General features: G+C 33.9%; 1 protein-coding gene across 5 annotated transcripts in view; it reads left to right on the forward strand.

Moving 5' to 3' along the window:
• Nucleotides 1-22,087, forward strand: part of SSBP2 (single stranded DNA binding protein 2) — a 294,970-nt gene that overhangs the window by 177,688 nt on the left and 95,195 nt on the right. Inside the window, exon 1 of one of the 5 annotated variants that reach the window (XM_032334851.1) lies at nt 15,125-15,209. The exons of the other annotated variants lie outside the window; for them this stretch is intronic. Within the exon in view, the coding sequence (XP_032190742.1) occupies nt 15,140-15,209 (70 nt within the window). The 5' untranslated portion in view covers nt 15,125-15,139. Of the gene's footprint in view, nt 1-15,124; nt 15,210-22,087 lie in introns of those variants that run through there. 5 annotated transcript variants of the gene reach the window in all.

Below are 22,087 nucleotides of genomic sequence, written 5' to 3' on the forward strand. Positions count from 1 at the left end.
TAAAACCAATACTTTAATAAATGATAGAAGTTGTAGCTTTGTTTTATTAAGAAGCCACAACTACTCCTTAAAAAAAAAAAAAAAAGTAAATAGCTTTTATTTGGGCAAAAATAAGTCAGAAATTGCAGAAAGTAATCTTTCAATGAAGTACTGTTATTAACCAGATGAGTCTTGAAGTAGTTTTACTGTGGTATTCTATTCCAACATCTGTCCTGTGTCATTACCCAGATGTTCACGATAAAGTTCAATGGATCTTGACAAGCATTAAGTTGATTTCAGTGGCTGTACTGTGTTAGGAGTCATTGAAACAGAAGAGAAACCGGTTTTTACCAAGTCTCATCTCTTAACATATTTTTTTATTTCAATTGTCACTCTGAATGGTATTTATTATCTCTATAATGACCAGATCAATTGTTTAGAGGAATCCCAAGATCAAAGCTTAGGATACAAATTACTGACTTGCCAACAAATTGCCATGTTAGAAAAAACAAAAATCAAGCCAAAAAAGCCCCCTTGTTCTATTTGTCCTTTAAATATTAAATAGGTATTAATATTCATTAGCTATAATGAATGAATAAATGAATCAAATGAATAATGAATAAAATGTAACTTGTAAGAGGAATTTTTATGTAAACTTGTTTAAAAGAAAAAAATTAAATCAGTAGAGAATGAGTCTCAGAATATGTGGATATACATAGCATTTTTATGTAATATGTAGAATTTGAGCCCATGTGTCAAATATGTAAATAATTATATAAAATGAAATAAATTCAGTATATACTTATAATCAAACACATACACAGACATGTGTATATGTATATGTGTGTGTACGTGTTTAATTATATCCATCTGTTACACCGACTACTGTGACAATGAATAATGGAATGATTTTGAATGAAAAATTTCAGCAATATTTAAAAGAAATTTCCTGTTAATGAAACTTATTATGTTATGGAATTATCTTAAAGAGAAGCTATAGATGTCCCAATGCTTGTTATTTAACATTGCTCTGAAAAAATGCATGTCATTGTTCGGAGTAAATGAGTCTGGCCATAGAGACACAAGATGTCCTGATAGATTGTATTCATATCAGACATTTATTATTCAAGTTGATTTTAATCATAATGTAGACTCGAAACTGTTTTCATTGCCTATGCAAGCACTCTCTGTTTTTGTTTGTTTGTTTTTGTTTTTTAATGAATGTGTTTTTCATTTATTCAGGAAGTTTCTAATGGCATTTGGGGTAGGGAAACTTACTAGTTTCCTCCCTGAGTAATGCAGTTTTTATTTTTTGTTGAAATTGTAGGCTCAGCCAAAAACCAATATTGGATGGATGGGAGGAGTAAGGAAATAAAGGTGGTAGATAGGGAGGGGTTGTGGGTGGAGGCCATGGGGGGAAAAAAGAGAGAGAGAGAGAAGACAAAACAAAAAGGAGGGGTGCTTGGGTAGCTCAGTCAGTTAAGTGTCTGCCTTCGGCTCAGGTCGTGATTGGGTTCTGGGATCAAGCCCTGCGTAGGGATCCCTGCTAAGTAGGGAGTCTGCTTCTCCCTTTGCCCCACCCCCACTTGTGCACATGCTCTCTCTCTCTCTCTCTTTCACTCACTCCCATTCTCCCTCTCTTTCACTCTCTCTCAAATAAATAAATAAAATTTATTAAAAAAAAAGGAAAACAAGAAAGTTAGCTATGTAAACATCTAGTTCACTTGTATAAAAATAAGTAAGGAATCGTAAAATGTTTTGCTAAAACAGCAGGATCCTATCATTGTCTCATTTCTACTCCCTGCTGCTCTGATGATATAATTTTAATCATATATAAATAAATGAAGCAACAAGTATATTTTTGGTGATGATGTTGCTGTTTGTGAATTTCTAAGTCATTGAGACATTAAGGAGAGTTGTTCTGGTTATACTTTTTTCTGAATTTTTATATGACTAGTGGAAAATAGCTAAGAATCGCATAGAGCTTTCTAAGTTTACCTCAGTAATGATATTTATTAATGTTATGAGTAAAGAAAATATCCTGTCCAAATCTGGGATTTGGAGGATGGTTCATAGGAATGAGTGGAAAGGTACAGGGGGGTAACAAATCAAAATCTGGTTGGGAAAGAGTGTAGGCAGTTGAAAATACACATTTGATATAACTTTTTATATTAAAAGCTATAGAAGGTAAAATTTAACAATAATCCTAACTGATAGAGATACAGAAAAGATAGAGTGAAAAGATCCTATAGGAGATGGATTTTAAAAGGCTGAGAAGCCACTCCGTGAGGTAGTAAAAGAACACTTTCTAAGTCAATCTTAAGAGTTTTAAAACATAATTATTTAAGTCGTCTTTCCAAATGATTATAATGCTACAAGGTTTAGGTTGCATTCCACTCTTGTTCATGAAAGTGCGAGTGTCTAGTCCATTCCCATTGCTTTTCTTTCAAGCTTTGTTCCATATGGGTTGAAGAAAACATAAAACCAATATTTTGGAGGGGTTTTCTCCTCCATTTCCTTCTAAAATAAATCTTCTTCCTGAAAGATTCTTATTATTTTAGAATTAATCTCTCAGCCTCTGTGATTTATGTAGATCTACAAGTTGTCTTAGAGGAAATAAAACCGAGAAAGTGGTTAAAAGACTAGGGTCATGAGTAAAGGGATATGGATTACATTCACATTTCATCACACTCTGTGGCCTTACAGTACATTTCACAAGGAAAGTAAACTCAGTGTTGCTGTTAATCAAATCCCTGAGAGTTTAAGTGACTCACCCAAGGCCACACAGAAAATGGGTGATTGGGCTGGAGTGAGAATTGAAGCCTTCTGGTCTGATTCTCCTCAGTAATGCAGCCTCGTTATCGTCATTTCTTGAACTCCTGCTGGGCTTGTAGTTCTGCTGGCAGTTTGTATCCTCATCAGAAGCTGTGACCTATTTTTAAAGTTGCCTTTTCAAGGGAAGAGACAATACTGCATGCTGTGTTTTATACATGGCTGTGAAAAATGGATGAAGTCCGTTTTACAAATTCCCAATCCACTTGGCATTTTTACATTCATCGTGGTGACTAAAAGTCCATCATCATTTGAGTCATAAGTTAACTTAAAAATTAAACTATCCCAAACTATGTTTTGTTCTATCCCTACCTCTCAACATGCACACCTTTACATTATTTTCTGTAAATCTTGTTTTACTTTACTTTGTATAAATCTCTGGGTTTTTTTTGTTTGTTTTTTTTTTTTTTTAAGGAATCAAGACCTCCTCCTTTTTTTTTTTTTTTTTTTAAAGATTTTTATTTATTTGACAGACAGACCTCAAGTAGGCAGAGAGGCAGGCAGAGAGAGAGAGGAGGAGGAGGCAGGCTCCCTGCTGAGCAGAGAGCCCAGTGTGAGGCTTGATCCCAGGACCCTGGAACCATGACCTGAACCGAAGGCAGAGGCTTTAACCACTGAGCCACCCAGGCGCCCTGGGATTTTTTTCATACAGTTTCTGACTACTATTAAATATGTGGTTTATTCTGCTTCTTAAGTATGGATATTTATTCTAAAAATGTACTGTGTGAAACCAAGTGAATCATAAGGAGGTGACAACTAGTGCTAAACATACTCTGTAGACTCTTCATTGCTTATGTATCTCTCAATACAGAATTAACACAAATAGTCACACCTTCAAGGACTTACCCAGCTGATGTCATTAGCTTCATGCTAAAAAACAAAATAAATCTGCATCTAAATTTTTCCTAGTCCCAAATGAATATAATGGAAGAGGAATGTGAGAAAGACCACAAATATTTCTAATAGGTACTTAGTAAAATGTGAGATGACAACTTATATCTTTTAATATTTAATTAATTATTTTCTTAAGGTAGCCTGTTCCAAGTGCTTGGAAATTCCCAGAAATGTATAACTAGCCCCAAAAGTGCAGTTACTTTAGAAATGTTTTATAGGTATCAACATTTTAAAAGAGAAGTTTGTAGGGGTGCTTGGGTGGCTCAGTGGGTTTAAGCCTCTGCCTTTGGCTCAGGTCATGATCCTAGGATCGAGCCCCACATCAGGCTCTCTGCTTGGCGGGGAGGCTGCTCCCCCCCACTCCTCTGCCTACTTGTGATCTCTGTCAAATAAATAAATAAATACAATCTTTTTTAAAAAAGAGAGAAGTTTGTAGGTATTTTAAAAAGCACACATGACATCATAAAGGAAAATGACATAAAAATATGTATAAATTCCAGCAGATTCTATTTTTGATAAAATAGATTTTTTTTACTTCTAGAAAATTTAATTTTATACTGTTTTGAGTTGAAATGTAATTATTAAACTATATCCTTGATGGTCAATCATCACAAAATTTAAGTAAGATTCAAGTTGAAAGCTTCTCTGGAGAAAATTTGTCACATTCCTTTATATAAAAAAATACTTTCAATAAATAGTAGATAAAAGTAGAAAATTGCTATTAGAGAGTCACTTATTGTTCAAGCTTTCCCATTGAGAAAGACTGATTGTACACTTCTAGAATTTTATAGCTTAACTCTGTATAAAGCCAGCATTTGCATTTCTAAAAGTTTTTAAATTATGAGTATAATAAAACTCCAGAAATGGATACCTAAGACATCCTTTTACTTCACTTGAAATACCATTAATTAGGAAACCTATGCTTATGATGTGTTAAATATCTTCTGAATACAGAATTATCAAATTTATCATTACAAAGCAGATACATATGCTTAAGAAAAATAAGGTCTTATTTTTCTAATTCCTAAAACCAAATGTATTTTATAATGTCATGAAATAATACAGAAGAAGAATCTTAGAGGCTAGTTAATTAGCTGTTTTAACAGTAAAATGAAATAGATTCTTCATTAATTGTAGTAATAATGTGAGTTTTCTTTTTTCTACCATTATTATACTTTTCTTACAGTTAAGTATGATGCTTCTGTTTTGGGAACTCAGAACTAGCTTGATAAGTTCTTATCCATGATTCCATATAAATAAGAAACCAATCCTGGTATTGTGTCTATGTGGTTAAATCAAGTAGAGATTTGTTGATCATGTTAGATTTATGCAGAGAATCAAATTGTGCTATGCAGCTCAGTTAAAGCCAATTAAAGGTTACTTTGAAGTTTTAGACCATTTGTGAAAATTCAAAATGAAGGCTAAATAATGAATCAATGTGGCTGTTTTCATCCTCCTCTTTTAAAAATCTTTAAGCTGTTGCTTTTCATTTTCTCATTAATAAAGTTATTTTGATATAAATTTGGGGGTAATTTCATACATTTTTGTAATACTATTTATTGAACACCTAACTTCTAAATGTAAGGTGCTGAATGAAGTTTGATTAGATAATAAGAGACTATACAGCACTATTATAGTCTCCAAGGAATTTGCAATTTAGATAGAAAGTCAAGTCCCAAACACATGAAAGCTTAAATAAACAAATAAATGAATGTTGGACAATATCAGAGAGAAAAATAGTATCAGGAGCATTGTTCTGCTTTTCAAATATCAGAAAGTAGATTTGGAGTAGCAAATTTAGGTAAGTACTAATTAATGTTCAAATACAGCAACATAGGCTAACATTCAGTTACACTGTAGTTTAATCACTTCATTAGCAAAGAGTATATGTACAGAGATACTCTTATTTTTTTAATCTGTGAATCTGAATATCTGTCTTTAAGACTGGGGGTGAAAGGGAGAGTATGGGGAAGTATAATATAAGAAGAGAAGGGGATATGATATCCTCTGGAGAGTAGATTTGTATGCAGGAAAAGAGGGCACAGAGAGGATGGATAAAACCAAAACCCAGTTGACCTTAAGATTATGAATTCTTATGATACTTTAAAATATCATAATGCCATATTAACAGTTAATCAATATTCACTAAAATTACTGTCATAATTAAAACTATTTGAGATAAGTTTTGTATCCCATTCAGTCATCCAAATGGGTATGATCATACCCTATTGTATACTGAAGTAGGCACTGTTCCTTCCAAGGTGCTTACAGTGTTAGCTTGGAAAACAGATGCATTTAAGTACACAAAACTAAGATGATATAGGATACATGTAGGAAGGTAGTGGAAGTAAAGCCTGGAAACCTAGTTTATATTCAGAGGATGGAGGGTTTTATTATAAGGTTAAGGAATAAAGAATCAGTTTAGGTAAGTGGGACTCATGGAAGATATTCGAATGTATCTATTTGAATATATCTATATCAATATGATATGATTGGGGCAGAGAGATTTGACAGTGTGGTCTGATACTGTCAGAACAAAATGAGTTGATTGATGAAGAGAAAGATAAAGGCAGAAAGGTAGATCAAATGCTATTTTATTCCAGTGGCATGGTTAAAGTATGATTATGACTGAACGAGGGCTTTAATATTATAGATTAAAAGGAGAAAGATGATCTTGAAGACAGATATTTTAAGCCTTGAAGCCAGGTAGTACCTTATCGGTTAGAAGCTTAGTTGGATAATTTTTAAAAATTTTAAATGCTTATTAAAAATTTAGGTTGCTCTTTCTTAGATAAAAATAAATTCATGCAATGCTAATTAAGTATGTACAAAATTTCAGTCTATAAAAGATTAAACTGCCTTCCTAATAGTATATATTTTAAAACATTTCATGGGCCCCAGGTAGTAAATCTAATGGAGGAAGAAGCTTGCAAGGACTATTTTTTACTCATTTCCCTTTAGTTCATGCAAATGTCATGAAGTCCCAATTTGGGCAAAAGTATTATACATTAGATTCATAGTTAAAACATTTCCTTAAGAACTCTAAGCCTAATACAGTGCTGTATGAACATGTATTTCTTAATAGACCCCATTTACTTTTTTTAGTCAAGATTTGCCCTTTACTCTAAAAGCCCAGACTGTGAGTGTAGCTGAAATCTCCTACCATATCATTATTCCAATAAATTCCAAGAGAACTCTTTGTGAGTGACTTTTTACAATATTCAGACTCCTGAATTTATTGTGGCATTTAAAGTTTTATGTTCATAAAATTGGCATTGTGTTAGCAGGCAAATTTCTTTTGAAAAGTCGTTTTTATAGAAACAATAAGTCTGTGGATTTTGCTGTTTGCCAGTAGTCTACCCAGCAGTTAGTTACAGTGGGTTCATAATATTTACTAAAACTAATGGAAAGGAGAAAATTAAATGACAGATGTTCTAAGAAAATCAAGGCCTTTTAAACAAAGACTAGTAGTTTTATCTTTGAAGAATTCTGTTAATAGAGAAATTTATCCCTTAGACCTCAAAGCCCTATTGTTATAATTTAAGCTTAAAAGGACTAAAGCTCTTGAAAGTTAAGTTTTATGACACTGAGAAAGTATTCATCTTATGGTAGCAGCATTCTTTCTCCCCTTAGGAATGGAAAAAGACATAGGAAAAAGATATTTTCAAATTTTACCTAAATACTGACTTCTATACCAGTATAGTAACTCCAACTGTACAACATGAATTAAAGACTTGGTTGGGTTTAGGTATAGCCTAATAAGTCTGAAAGTGATCATTAGGCAACATAGCTTAGAGATGAAAAACACAAGGTTTGAAATCAGAATGAATTTAGACTTCTGATTTTGCTACTACTAACATGTGACCTAGACAAGGTAGGTAGTGTATTTGTGCCATAGGAAATAAAAAAAGATAAATAAAAAATAAAATTTATGGCTACTGTAATGATTAAATGAGATCACATAAAGCAGTTCAATATATATCACCCAGTAGTACAGGCTCAATAAATGGTAGACATTGTTCTTGTTTTTAATAAGATCAAGTAGGTTTATACTTTTTTAAAAAAAGATTTTATTTATTTATTTGGGAGAGCACAGGCAGGGAGGAGAGGGAGAAGCTTAGCAGGGAGCCCAACGTGGGGCTTGATCCCAGGACCCGGGGTCATAACCTGAGCTGAAGGCAAATGCTTAACTGACTGAGACACCCAGGTCACCCTAACTAAGCTTATACTTAAACATTTCCTTTAAAAGTCATAAAGAAAGGGGCACCTAGGTGGTTCAGTCAGTTAAGCATCAGACTCTTAGTTTTGGCTCTAGTCATGATCTCAGGATCTTGAAATCAAGCCCTGCTTCAGGCTCCGCACTCAGCACAAGGTCTGCTTCTCCCTCTCCCTCTGCCCCATCCCCACTTGTGTGCTCTCCCTCTCTCTAAAATAAATAAACTCTTTAAAAAACAAACAACAGAAACTGTTAAAGGCAAAAGGAAGGGAATTTCACTTGCCAGTTTGCCAGAAATAGAATGGGCATTAGATTCTGGAAAAAGAAATTTATGATTAACTAAAAAGAAAATACTCTCTGCCTTCTTAAAAATCAGTTTTTTCTCTTTTTGATACTTTGGTAATTTTTTATAGTATCAGAATTAAAGATTTTGCATTAACACTCTTTCCCCTCCTAATCTGTCACGTACTGATGTTTGCATTATATGAGGGTTATTTTAACACTTCTGATTTTCCTACTGTTGTGTCTCTGGAATTACAAAATGTGTCTTATTATTATATATATCAGAGTACACCACACCTATTATATACTCAACAAGTATCATATATAAATTTCCTAAATCTCAGTTATTTCATATACTGTGCCTGTTAGAGATACTTGGTTTTTTATCAACTTACCCACAATAAACTATGTGGTGATATTTTCAGACCTCATTCACAAATCTAATTAATTCTATGACTACTATCACTGTTATGGCTACTGATTACTTCTATTAGAATTCTTTACAATATTTTTATGTTTCATATAGTCAAGGTAGGCAAATAGTTGTAAAAATAATCCAAAATCTCAGTGCCTTAATCCAATAAATGATTCTTACTTATGTCCATCTAGTGTGGCTAGGATTGCCAGATAAAATATAGGATGCCCAAGCAGAGTGATATTAACATCATGGCAACATAGGTGTTGTGGAACCTAGTAGCATATGCCAAGGGATCTGAGAGGAGACTCAGCCACTAGTTCATTAGGTAATAGGCAAATGGACATAAGTCGTGGCTATAGAACCTATTGTGAACTAATTGTGGCTCCTCTTGTCTGGGTTCCTGGAGCATCTGCAGACAGTGACTTGAGTAGTCACTTCTGGATGAGAGAGCTTTTGTAGAAGTGCAGTTTTCCAGAGAAGTTCTAGAACTCCATTGGAGAAGGGGTGGGGGAAACCAAGTTTTGGACACAGTGAAGTGGGTAAGAGGAACAGCTTGCTTTTGCTGGCATCATCCCTCCTCCAACATGGCACAGTTTAGGGCTAAATTTCTATGTCTGTTTTTGATGTCAGAATAATACGGGCCTCATAAAGTGAGTTTTAAAGTTTTATTTGGGCCAGGAATTTTGTTGGTGGGAAAGTTTTTACTAAGAACTCAATGTATGGGACGCCTGGGTGGCTCAGTTGTTAAGCGGCTGCCTTCGGCTCGGGTCATGATCCCGGCGTTCTGGGATCGAGTCCCACATCGGGCTTCTTGCTCGGCAGGGAGCCTGCTTCTCCCTCTGCCTCTAGCCTGCCACTCTGTCTGCCTGTGCTTGCGCTCTGTATCTCTCTCTCTAACAAATAAATAAAATCTTAAAAAAAAAAAAAAAAGAACTCAATGTATTTATTAGATATGGACATATTTAGATTTTGTGTTTCTTTTAAGGCCAGCTATGGTCATTGTTTTTTCTCTCAAGGTATTTGTTCATTTCTTCTATGTTATCAATGTTATTGGGATACTGTTTTTCACAATATTCCCTTTTCAGATCAATAGGACAGCTATTACTATCACCTTCTGATCTATATCTTCTATCTTATCATGAGTCTGGTTTATTAATTTTATTGAATTTTCAAAAAACCTGCTTTCTGGTTAATATATATTTTTTTCTACTTTCTACTTGACTAGTTTCTGCTTTTATCTTTAGTGTCTCCTTCCTTCTGCTTATTTAAGCATTAATTTCCTCTTCTTTTTCTAGCTTTTGAACATGGAAGTTTTGGTTATTGATTTTAAGTCTTTTCTTATGTAAAATTTAGTGCTATACATTTTCCTGATAGCACTACTTTAGCTACCTCCCACAAATTTTGATATATTTTTATTTTCATTCAGTATAAAATACTTTTTTTATTATAAAATCCTTTCCAATTTTGCATGCAATCACTTCCTTTACTCGTATTATTTAGGAGAATATTGTTTAATTTCCAAATGTATGGAGATTTTTATAACATTTTTAAATTATTAATTTAATTTTATTTCGTTCAGGTAACATATGTTGTATTTTATCTTTTAAATTTATTGAGACTTGTTTTATGTGCCAGCACATGGTCGGTTTTGGTGAATGTTCCAAAATACACATTAAAAAAGAATGTATATTTTGCTTTTGTTGTGTGGTGTTTTATAAATTCGATTAGCTCTAGTTAGTTTATAGATTTATTCTAGTCTTTTATATCCCTGCTGATGGTCTATGTATTTATTCTATCAATTAATTAAGAGAGAAGTGTTAAAATCTCTACCTATAATTATGTACTTGTCTATTTCTCTTGTCAGTTCTGACAGTCTTTGTTTCATTGTACTTTGAAGTTAATTAACTAGGTGCATATACATTTTAGGATTGTTTTGTCTTTTTGATCCATTGACTCTTTTATTATTATAAAACTATCCTTCTTTATCTCTGATATTCCTTGTCCTGAATTCTAATTCATCTGATATATATAGGTACTCCAGCTTTCTAATGATATTTGCAAGTATGTCCTTTCCAATGCCTTTGCATTTAATTTATATATATATATATTTGTATATAAAATATGCTCCTTGAGGCAGCATGTTCTGGATCTTGTTTTCTTTTCTGAAATCTATGTATTTTATTGCTATGTTTTGATCATTTATATTTAGTGTAATGGTCTGTATTTGGGGGTTGCCTTATCTATTGTTTTCTTTGTCTAATTTAGTCTTTGTCCTTTTTCTTTTAATTTGACCTGTTTTTGATCTTTTAATATTTGACTTTTATATTCCACTTTATCTCCACTACTCCACTACTCCACAACTGTTAGGTATACTTCTTTCTTTTCTTTTTTTCCTTTCCTTTCCTTTGTTTCCCTTCCCTTCCTTTCCCTTCCCTTCCCTTTCTTTTGATGCTACAGAGGTTACAGTATCTACAATATACTTTTGTATATTTCAAAGTTCAAAGTTAGAAAATTGTTGCCGTTGTCAACTGTGCATCATTAATTAATTACCAAAATTTTAAGCTAATGAGATTGTAGTTTGAAGGTGATCATTTTAAAGCAAAAATTAATGAGTACTACTTTATAAAGTTTCCTATTAATCTTTCATATTTGGCTTTGATTGAATTACCGCTTGTTGTTTTGTATTAAGGAACATTCTTTTTATCAAATAGACTTTGTCCTAAAGGTGTACTTTCTCAAGAGAAACTTGGCCCTGTATACACTTGGAGTATTACCCTTCACTCATTAGTTGATAGTTTACTTTTCATAGCAACTGTTTCAGATATCTCCTTTCTAAATGCTCTCACTTTCAGTTCTTCTCAATAACAGCTGATAACATCATATCCTTTTTGACAGAGAAGAGTGAGACCATCTGGAATGAGCTGCATGACAGAGTGCTTTCACCTCAACTAATTTCCATTTTCTTTAACAAAATTGATGATAATCCCATCTTTTCTTGCAGTTTCAGAAGAGATGCCTTTCTTCCCTTCTTAGACTGTGTCCTGAATTTAACTTCTTTGTCTCTTAGAGACCTTACTCTTACATTTTATCATCATCTTGAACTCCTTCCCCATCTGAACAAAACCTCCACTTGACTGCCATGTTCTTTTTAACTACTTTTTGATTTCTGTTCTTTCTTAGCCAACACCTTTAAATGAGTAGTCTGTAGCTAGTACCTCTATTTCTTAGCAACTCCCATCCTTCTTCATATCTTGTAATCTAGCTTCCACACTACAACCTCACTATAATTATATTTCTTGGCCCGATGAATGCTTACTTACTTCAACACTAAGTTCTAGAATGTTCATTTCCAAGAAGCCTTTTCCAGATAACCAGCATGGAGTCCTTATGCATATCTTTTTTTTTTATTACTTTGCATATCTAGTTCCCACTTTATACTATATTTACTTCTTTAGATATGTAATCATGTCTTATTTATATTTACATTGGCAGTGTCTGATATATAAGCTCATAATTTATTTTTTAGTTCAACTGAAAGTACCTTTTCCTTTCTTAATTTTTTTTTGATCAGTGTGTCATTCAACATTTTTAACCATCTACTTGAAATTGTCTTCTCTCTTGCCTTCTAACCCTGTCTGGTTTATTCCTTCAGCATTCTTTTCTGAGAGCATACTATTCGCAAATACTTGTTTGACACCATAAAATTACCATTATATATGTTTATGTAGCTTTGAGTGAAAGTAACCTATATATATAGGTTAATAAAAATAATTATTATAATAAATACATTTACTTATATAATATATTTATTATGATCATATAATAAATACATTACATAACAATCATAATAATTTATTTATTAAATATTAAATATTATATTTAATATTTATATTAGTAAATTATATATTATTTACTTAAAATGTATTATAAATATATTAAATAATATAATAAAAATAATTATTTTTACTATTATTATTCCTTTCCATCATGTTAGCTTTTCTTTAAGATTCAGCTCAACCAACACTGTCTTTTGTGAAGATAACCCCAGTGTTAGGTTGTTTTCCTCTTAATGTGAGCTCCTATAGAACTTACAGTAAGATATGTTCTGAATAACCTGTGTCTTTGGTGAGGTGCTCATCTCCTGGATATTGCAAAGAGGGATCAGGATACTCTGGGGATTGACTTAACATGAACTGTATCAGAGAGTTGGTGTGTGGAAGATAGGTGACAATGCCTCTGCTTAGGCATAAATATACTAATTTTTCACAAACATATGAAGAATAGGTAGTATTTTTACCAAGGTGATGTGATACAGTACAATTAATGATAACATTTCTCCCAATGTAATGGCATTTGTTTCCTTCCAAGATATTCCTCTTTACTTTTCCCTTTAATGCAATTTCAGGGGTTAGAAACCACACATTATGGTTGGTTTTACCCCATAGCTATGTTTTTACCATTCTATATTATTTTTGATAGTATATATTACCTTACAGAATGAAATAGTCATTTCTCTCTTTTTTTGCTCTGCAATAAACTTAAGAATAGAATCTTATATTCTATTTTACTCAACTGTATCTGGTAAGTACCAAGTCCAAGTTAGAAACATAATAAATATATATGTAAATTTTATTTTTTAAAAGATTTATTTATATGAGAAAGAGAGAGAATAGGCAGAGGAGAGGAAGAGAATCCTTCTCCCTGCTGAGTATGAAGCCTGGTGCAGGGGTCAATCCCAGGAGACCTTAATCTTGAGACCATGACCTGAGCAGAAACCAAGAGTTGGCCGCTGACCTGACTAAAACACCCAAGTAGCCCTGTTTCTAAATTTCAAATGGACCACAAATAATAACTCCCGATATTTACTACTGTTCAGGGATAAATCCAGAAAATCTAATTTTTCTAACTTTTCTATTATCTAATATACATGTTTAAGCTATGCACTTTCTCTAAGTACCTCTTTAGCTATCCCTTACAAATTTTGATACAGAAAGTTTTTGTAGTTCAAATCTAAATAATTTTCTATTATGATTTTATATATTTAGAAAAATGTATTTTTAGTTTCTGAAAGTATACAGTTTTAAAATGAAAGTTTTATTAATTTCTAATTTTATTGCTTTATATTCAAAGAATAGAGTCCATAAATATATATTCTTGACTATTTTTGATACTTTCCTATGGCCTACTTTGATCTATTTTTTATGAATATTCCAAGACTGTTTAAAAAATACATATTTTCTCTTTGTGGATACTGGGTCTTATAAGTGTCCTTTAAATCAAACTTATTAATTGTGGCTGAATCTAGTTTTTAGTCTGTTTAATATATGAGCTTTTGAGAAGTCTCAATCTCACTATGATTATGGGCTTGTCCATTTCTCTTTGTAATTTTGTCAGTTTTGCTATATGTATTTTGAAGTTATACTGTTGGGTACAATAAGGAGGAGTTATAACTTGATTGTTGTAAATTGTTATTTTTATTATTAAGTAAAGACCTTTGTACCTATCAATGCTTTTTGCCTTAAATTTTACTCTGTTAGACAAAACATCCAGTCTTATCTAGTTGAATAATCACTGGTAGTGATTTCACAATGAAAAAAGTGATTATTTTATGGTTACATTTTCAAAATGGTGTTTAAAATGAAGTTAACTTAATGGCTATATGTGATTGGCAACCATATATTAGAATTTGATCTTGAAAATGAATTATGTGGTCATCTTATAGTAGTCAGATTTACAATTCATATGAAATGATACTAAAAATAAGTTGACATTTCCTATGTAATAGCACCATTGGTTTATCTACAGTGAATGCTCGCATGAAGGTTATATAATTTATTCTACTTTAGTGTCTTTAAAACTATCCAAGCCTATTTAGAAAATAGTGAAGCAAGAATCAGTTACATTGACTGTTGTCAGTCAATTTGTCTTCCAGGAACTTGATATGCTTGTTTGATATAAAATAAAACAGTCTACTTTAGATTTAAGATACTTACTAGTTTTATAAATAACATAACATTTATTTTATCTAGATATATAACATATCCTCCTATTAGCATTGATTCATTCCAGCCTATTTTTACTGACCACATTCCAGGCACTACTAAATGCTGCATATACAAAGGAGGAAAAGATACCTTTTCCTTTAAGGCTAAGTATTTCCAGTCTGTACAGAGAAAATCTCATCATAATATGGTTGGTCCTACAAAAGAATTTTTTAAGAGTTACAGAAAGGAACCATAAATTCTTATTCATCTTTTGCCGATGAAGGTATATATTGCTAAAATTACATACCTAAAGTGTGGTCTATTGTTTCTCTGAAATGTTAGAAAAATAGAAAAGAAGAACTTAAAAGAAATGGGTTTAAAATATAAGGTCAGTAAGACAGATAAGTTAGGGGGTATGGAATTTCCTTTCTGGAAATACTAAGAACTGAATTGTTACTAAACACTTTCAATGTTTCATGCATTCTAAAGTGAATTTATGCTTTTCCCTTCTTCACTCCTTCATCTACACTTGACATGTGTTCACTGTTAGCGGGGTCACTGCGCTGGAACAATGCCTGTGCTCAAAATCTGGGAGCCATCCATGGTCTACCCTTCTTCCTCACTCACTTGTGATTTACCTTCCTTAATCCTGGTGGTTTTAAACTTTGAAAAATGTTTTGTTTTGTTTAAGATTTTATTTTTGAGGAATCTCTACACCCAGTGTGGGGCTCAAACTCAGGACCCGGTGATCAAGAGTCCCATGCTCGACTGACTGAGTCAGCTGCTTGCCCCTGAAAACATATTTATCCATCCACATTTCTTCTCCGCTGCTGCCCAAGCAGCTCAGCCTATCACTGTGCAACTTCAGAAGGCATCTTCCCTTGTTCCCTTTTATTTCCTTTTCTCAGGGAGCTACGACACCTAATATTTAAAACAATAGATTGTGGTGATCATGTGCGTTTTCCCTCAAAAGTTCTTAATCAGGGGCGCTTCGGTGGCTCAATCCGTCCAGCATCTGCCTTCAGCTCAGGTCATGATCCCAGTGTCCCGGGATCAAGCACCACATTGGGCTTCCTGCTCAGCGAGAAGCCTGTTTGTCCTTCTTCCTCTGCCTGCCACTTCCCCCTGCTGGTGCTCGCTCGCTCTCTCTCTGACAAATAAATAAATAAATAAAGTCTTTAAAAAACAAAACAAAACTTTTTAATCTTTATATTGATCCTCTGTTAAAGTTAAAATCACCTTCTCATGCCACACTTTGGAATTACTGTGATTCAGCCATACTGACCTTTCTTATAATTTCTTATATTCTGTCACTCTCTTGGTCACCATACGGTCTTTACTTTTTCATTCTTCTTGTTTATATTTTAGTTCTGTTACCTCACTTTTTCTTTTTCTTTTTTACCCCTTTATCAGTATCTCTTTCTTTAGCTTCTCGGCCTAAGTGTTACTTCTAGGAAACATTCTGTAACTCTCCAAAGTATGTTTTCTCTCTTTTTATTTTTTCTTCTGGCATTTATCGCTTTAGTAAATAAATATGTGTGTAATTATGTTTCCTCCTCTAAGATTATAAACTCTTCGCAACAAAAATAAAGTTTGCTTGGTGTGGAATCAGATATATAGTAGACACAAGTATTTGTTGGATTAAAAAAAAAAGTACTCATGAATGAAAATTATGAAGTAAAAAAATTGATTTAAAAATATGTAAAAACTTGGGGTGCCTGGCTAGCTTGGTTGGTGGAGCATGCAACTCTTGATTTCAGGGGGTGTGAGTTTGAGCCCCATGTTGGGTATAGAGATTACTTAAAAATAAAATCTTTGAAAAATATAAAATAAAATATATGAAAATGTAAAACATTTCAATCATGTTGTCATTTAAAGACATCAAATTTTTGCAGTTTCTTTCTTTTTTTTTCCCTTTGTTTTTAGAGAGAGAACACATGAGTGAACAAGCTGGTTGAGGGGGAGGAAGAGGGGGAGATTTTATTTTAATTTTAAAAATTTAAACTCAATTCATTAACCTATCATGTATTATTAGCTTCAGAGATAGAGGTCAGTGATTCATCAGTCTTATATAATACACAGTGTTCATGACATCACATGCCAAGAGGGAGAGAATCTTAAGCAGGCCTCATACCCAGCATGGAGCCAAACACAGAGCTAGATCTCATGACCCTGAGATAGTGACCTAAGCTGAAATAAAGAGTGGGATGCTTAACCGACTGAGCCACCTAGGTGCCCCATAACTGAATTTCAAGCCACTTCATATGAAAAGGCTCTCTTGCTAAATTTTTTTAAATTTGAAATCTTTTTATTCTTCCTTAAAATCCACTGTTACAATATACTATACTAAATGAATTTTACCTGCTTCCAGAAGCAAATTGTTTAAAGATAAAGATTTCTTATCTTGAGAATACCCAAAAGAATGTGGTACAGTGTCTGAAGACAGATAGTTGCAAAGGATGAATTCTAGGTTTTTTGAGGAGTGTTGCCATACTCTAGAGCCCAGTACCACTTTGTAATTTAAGATTTGGTATATTTGTTTTTCAAAAATATATAGTCATATTAACTCTTTATGTTGAAATTGTAGTTAACCATCTTTCTCTGATGACTAAATATGTTACAGATTTCAGATTGGTGAACATCAGTGATTACTGTAGAACAAGTAGTTGGAGGTTAGAAGAATAGTAGATGAAGTTTCGCCACATGTGTCTCAACCAATGTCTCATGAGATTTATTATTATTATTTTTTTTATTTTAAAGCAAGTTTCTAGCATGATTTTCTTTACTTTTGCCTCTCTGTTCTAATGGAGAGTACCAGTTATTTACTGAATTTCTCATTTTTTTTAGTCTAACTAACTGTATTTTTATAGGTACTACCTTTGAGACCTTTGTTAAGGCACTTTTTAGGTTACCTCTCCACCAAAACATTATACAGATGTAAGAGCATCCTTTGCAGGTATCCCTTAATCTGTATGGTTATATGTGCTAATATATAGTAATGTTTTGTTTTGTTTTGCGTTGTGGCAGCAATTAGATAATTTCAAGCCCAGTAACAGAATTAAGCAGAGGCATATTCTTTTTTTTTTTTTTAATGATAATCTTTTTTTTTTTTTTTTAGATTATTTATTTATTTATTTGACAGAGAGAAATCACAAGTAGATGGGGAGGCAGGCAGAGAGAGAGAAAGGGGAGCAGGCTCCCCGCTGAGCAGAGAGCCCGATGCGGGACTCGATCCCAGGACCCCGAGATCATGACCTGAGCGGAAGGCAGCGGCTTAACCCACTGAGCCACCCAGGCGCCCCATTTTTTTTTTTTTTTAAGATTTTTATTTATTTATTTGACAGACAGAGATCACAAGTAGGCAGAGAGGCAGGCAGAGAAAGAGGAGGAAGCAGGCTCCCTGCTGAGCAGAGAGCCCGATGCGGGCCTCGATCCCAGAACCCCTGGAATCATGACCTGAGCCGAAGGCAGAGGCTTTAACCCACTGAGCCACCCAGGCGCCCGAGGCATATTCATTATTAGTAAAAATGATTTAGAAAGCTAGCCCCTGTTTCCAATTTGGAGCCTATGTAAACAAATATTTCCATTTAATATTTTACTTTTATTTTCATTTTGTACTTTTTTATAATTCATCAATTATGCCACTTTTAAGAAAACAGTAACTCATATCTTTTAAAACCAAATAGTAGTATTTCTACTTAAATCACTGTTGAGTTATCTTTTTTTATATATTTATATAAATACTTAAACATATATTTATATAAATAAATATTTATAATTTAAATAACTAAAGACAACTAAAGTTTGAAGCTTAATTTTAGTATGGAAATCATCCAAAAATATTGTGATGTCATGAAATAACTTGATATTTACTTTTTTAAACCTATTAAAATTCTGCTTATGCATATTTAGCTATTCTAGATAAAATTTTTGGAAATCTGTTACTTTTGGAAATTTGTTATACTGGAAGCATGTTGTTTCAGGTCCATGCCAATAATGCTATTAAAAGAAAAAACTGAGATTTATTGACTTCAAATTTCTTCCTACCAAAGGTGTAAATTTCAAAAGCAATAATATATTTCAGAAGAGATATGCCTTTTTGCAAAACTTTTTAAGTGACTTACAAGTGATAGGACTTTTAAAAAGATGAATATATAATGATTACATTCTTCCTGGAAAAATCAAACACACAACCAAAAACTTAAATGATTCATATTATTGATACAGACCTGTACCTCCAGGACTATAATCTGTACTGTGACAAAAAATTTTTTTAAAGGACCTAAAAATAGAGGTTCTAGAGTCATATCAAAATCTTGGAATCTAAAACAAGGCCATTTAGGGTGACAGAATAAGCAGCTGAGAAAGGTCCTACAGCAGACCACTGAGAGGAAGTCAAGAAAGGTCAGTAGTTCCGCCTGGGAGATCTTGGAGGCTAATAGCAGGCAAACATAGTTGTACGTACGAAAACTCATCACTAGGTTGGTATGGAATGAGGAATGGAAATGCTCTGCAGGTAGCGGATGCTATGCACCATGGGTGCATTTCTTGCATGGCAAGAAATATCGAGTAGGGTCTAGGCAGGTGAACTATCTGTATCTAGGGAATGCACCTGCAAATAGTGAAAATTCAGCTGTGGAAGTTCAGTGACAGAACATAGTCCTTACGAATTAATGTAAGGAAAGAACTCAGTAGAACGTTTTGCTCTAGTCTCTGAGACATTGAGCTGCTAGTTAATAGGAACTGAGCTGGAAACCCAACAAATGGAAGTTAAGAAATGGACCTTTTGCCACAGGGATTGAGGATGGACCCTAGTTACTTTGCATCAGTGTGCAGGGTCAGAACAGTCATCACAGTGAACCCTAAACTCTGGTTTCAGTTGTCTTTATGTTTTCTCTACCTAAGAGCTAGCTTGGCTCGAGTCTAGATGGGATTGGGGGAACCTGCAGTGAACAGTCAAGGAGCCATTTCTTTGTAGAGAAGAGGAAGGCAGAGCTGGAGCCTGGCAGGCAATTATAACTGAAGAAGAGATACTGCTTTTGATGTTCTTCTCCTTGCTATGCTTCCCTCCTGTCAAGGGGAAAAATCAGATTCACATGCAACATACTTCAAAGCCACTGAAAGAACTGTGAGACCAGGAAAACCATTATAACCTAACCTAGGAAATGTGTGTGTGTGTGTGTGTGTGTGTGTGTGTGTGTGTGTGTGTTTTGTATAAATATATATATGTGTGAAATTTATTATCAAAGTAGTTGACATACAATGTTTGATATTTGTTTCAAGTCTATAGCATAGTGATTCAACAGTTCTATACATTACTAGGTGCTCACCATGATAGATGTAGCTGCCATCTGTCATCATACAAAGTTATGACAATATTATTGACTATATTCTCTATGCTGTACTTTTCAACCTGGTGACTTACATACTTTAAAAAAAATGTTGTACCTGTTAATCCCCTTTACCTATTTTGCCCATCCCCCTAGCCACCTCCCCTCTGGCAACCACCTGTGTCATTCTGTTGCTTATTTTTAATTAGGAAGGTGGATTTAATCAAAATGTAGTATTGATACATACATACTCTGCAACAGGGCAAGTACAATAACCTCTAAGGATCTTTAGAGTTCCCCAATTTATAGATGCCCCATGAAAATGTTCTTCAAAATGAAATAGTCATTTTGGGGAATAAGTGTATTACTTTTCTGTTGCTGCTGTAACAAATTGCCATGAAGTTAGCATCTTAAAACAGCATAAGTTTACCTCATAGTTCTGTAGGTCAGAAATCTGGGTTGAGAAGGCCATTTTCTCTACTCCGGTCTCGCAAGGCTGAAATCAAGTTGTGGGCCAGTTGAGCTCTTCCCAGGAACCTCTGGGAAGCATCCACTCTCAAGTTTAGGGAGACTCTTTATAGAATTCAGTTTCTTGTGGTTGGGGAGTCAGCCAGGGCTGCTCTTAGCTTGTAGAGGCAACTGCATTCATAGGCCCTGGGGGTTAGAGCATGGGTACCTTTGGGGGCCATTCTGTCTACCACAGAGGGAATTATTTTTTCCAAGGGATAACTCCGATAATTCAGTTTCCCTCCCTAGGTGCTACTAGAAATAGTTAAAATACCTAGATTCTCAGATAAGTAGAGGCCCAGGGACTTTTATACTCAACCAATAGTATAAAAACGAGACAAAGGCTTTCATCTTTAAGGTCAAAAAGGAAAATTAGGGCAATCTACTAGAATCTATAATGGTTAAAAACTTGTGAAAGAGGGTACAACATTAATATTTCTAACATCTTTTCCTTGTGTTTGTCTTTAAACTGTGGTATTTCGAAATACTGTTGGAGGTTACGTTATTAAGTGACTAAAATGTTTGTGGGTAGGGAGGGGGGATGTTTAATGGAAAAGTTCACCAACTTTGTGAACTAACAAAAGTTGGGCCTACAGTTTGACCATGTGGTCATAATGCAGGCTTATCGCTTTAATAAAAACTTACCCAACCTCTGACATTCGTATGAAGACAATACTTCTCAAGGACTGATCTTAAATGAATGCTAAACATGTTTGTCATAAATATCCTCATTTTGTTTTATTTTTTTTTAAAAGATTTTATTTATTTATTTGTCAAAAACAGAGGGAGAGAGAGCGAGTGAGCACAGGCAGACAGAGAGGCAGGCAGAGGCAGAGGGAGAAGCAGGCTCCCTGCCGAGCAAGGAGCCCCATGTGGGACTCGATCCCAGAACCCTGGGATCACGACCTGAGCCGAAGGCAGCTGCTTAACCAACTGAGCCACCCAGGCGTCCCCTCATTTTGTTTTAAACAAAAATTTTTATGTGGTATTTATTAAGCTTTTTTAACTCATAATTATCATTTTGAGGAATAATCAAGCCAAGTTCAAAATTTTGTATGATGAAACTGAATCGTGAGTCTTCAAATAACCCCAGGCACATAATGACCACCTACTGTTGGGGTTGCATTACAAATGTAAAGTACCACCTAGAACTTAGTTATCTCAAAACAAATCTCTTACATCAGCTCTTTTTTCTTATACTCTACCTTTTCTAATAAAGCCAAATTCAGAATTCCAGGAATCGGATTTCTAAGACATGGCTGCTGTTCTGAAAATTAACCACCAAATTAAAGGCGGCCTCCTGAAAGTATCCTTTAGGAAGGATACCATTTTTGTGTTTATCAGCATCCTGCATTTCTTTTGCACATGAAACATTTTTTTTAACACCAGTAGCTCCTTCCCTTCTGTTTGCCTGTCTTATTTTCCATGCTTCTTGGCTTTCATATGAAAAAGTCAGCATTTTGTAGAAATTACCAACCAACCAAAGCTCTCTTTTTCTTCCGTATGGCAAACACCAGCTACAATATTTATTTTGCCAACTCTCATCACTTTCTGTGTTTCTAAGTGTCAGGGTCCAGGGTCTACTTCTTCACTGATGTTTGGTTTTCGTTACTGGATTTTATTTTTAATGCTGTCCCTCTTTTGG

Source organism: Mustela erminea, chromosome 3, assembly GCF_009829155.1.
Source record: "Mustela erminea isolate mMusErm1 chromosome 3, mMusErm1.Pri, whole genome shotgun sequence".
NCBI lineage: Eukaryota > Metazoa > Chordata > Mammalia > Carnivora > Mustelidae > Mustela > Mustela erminea.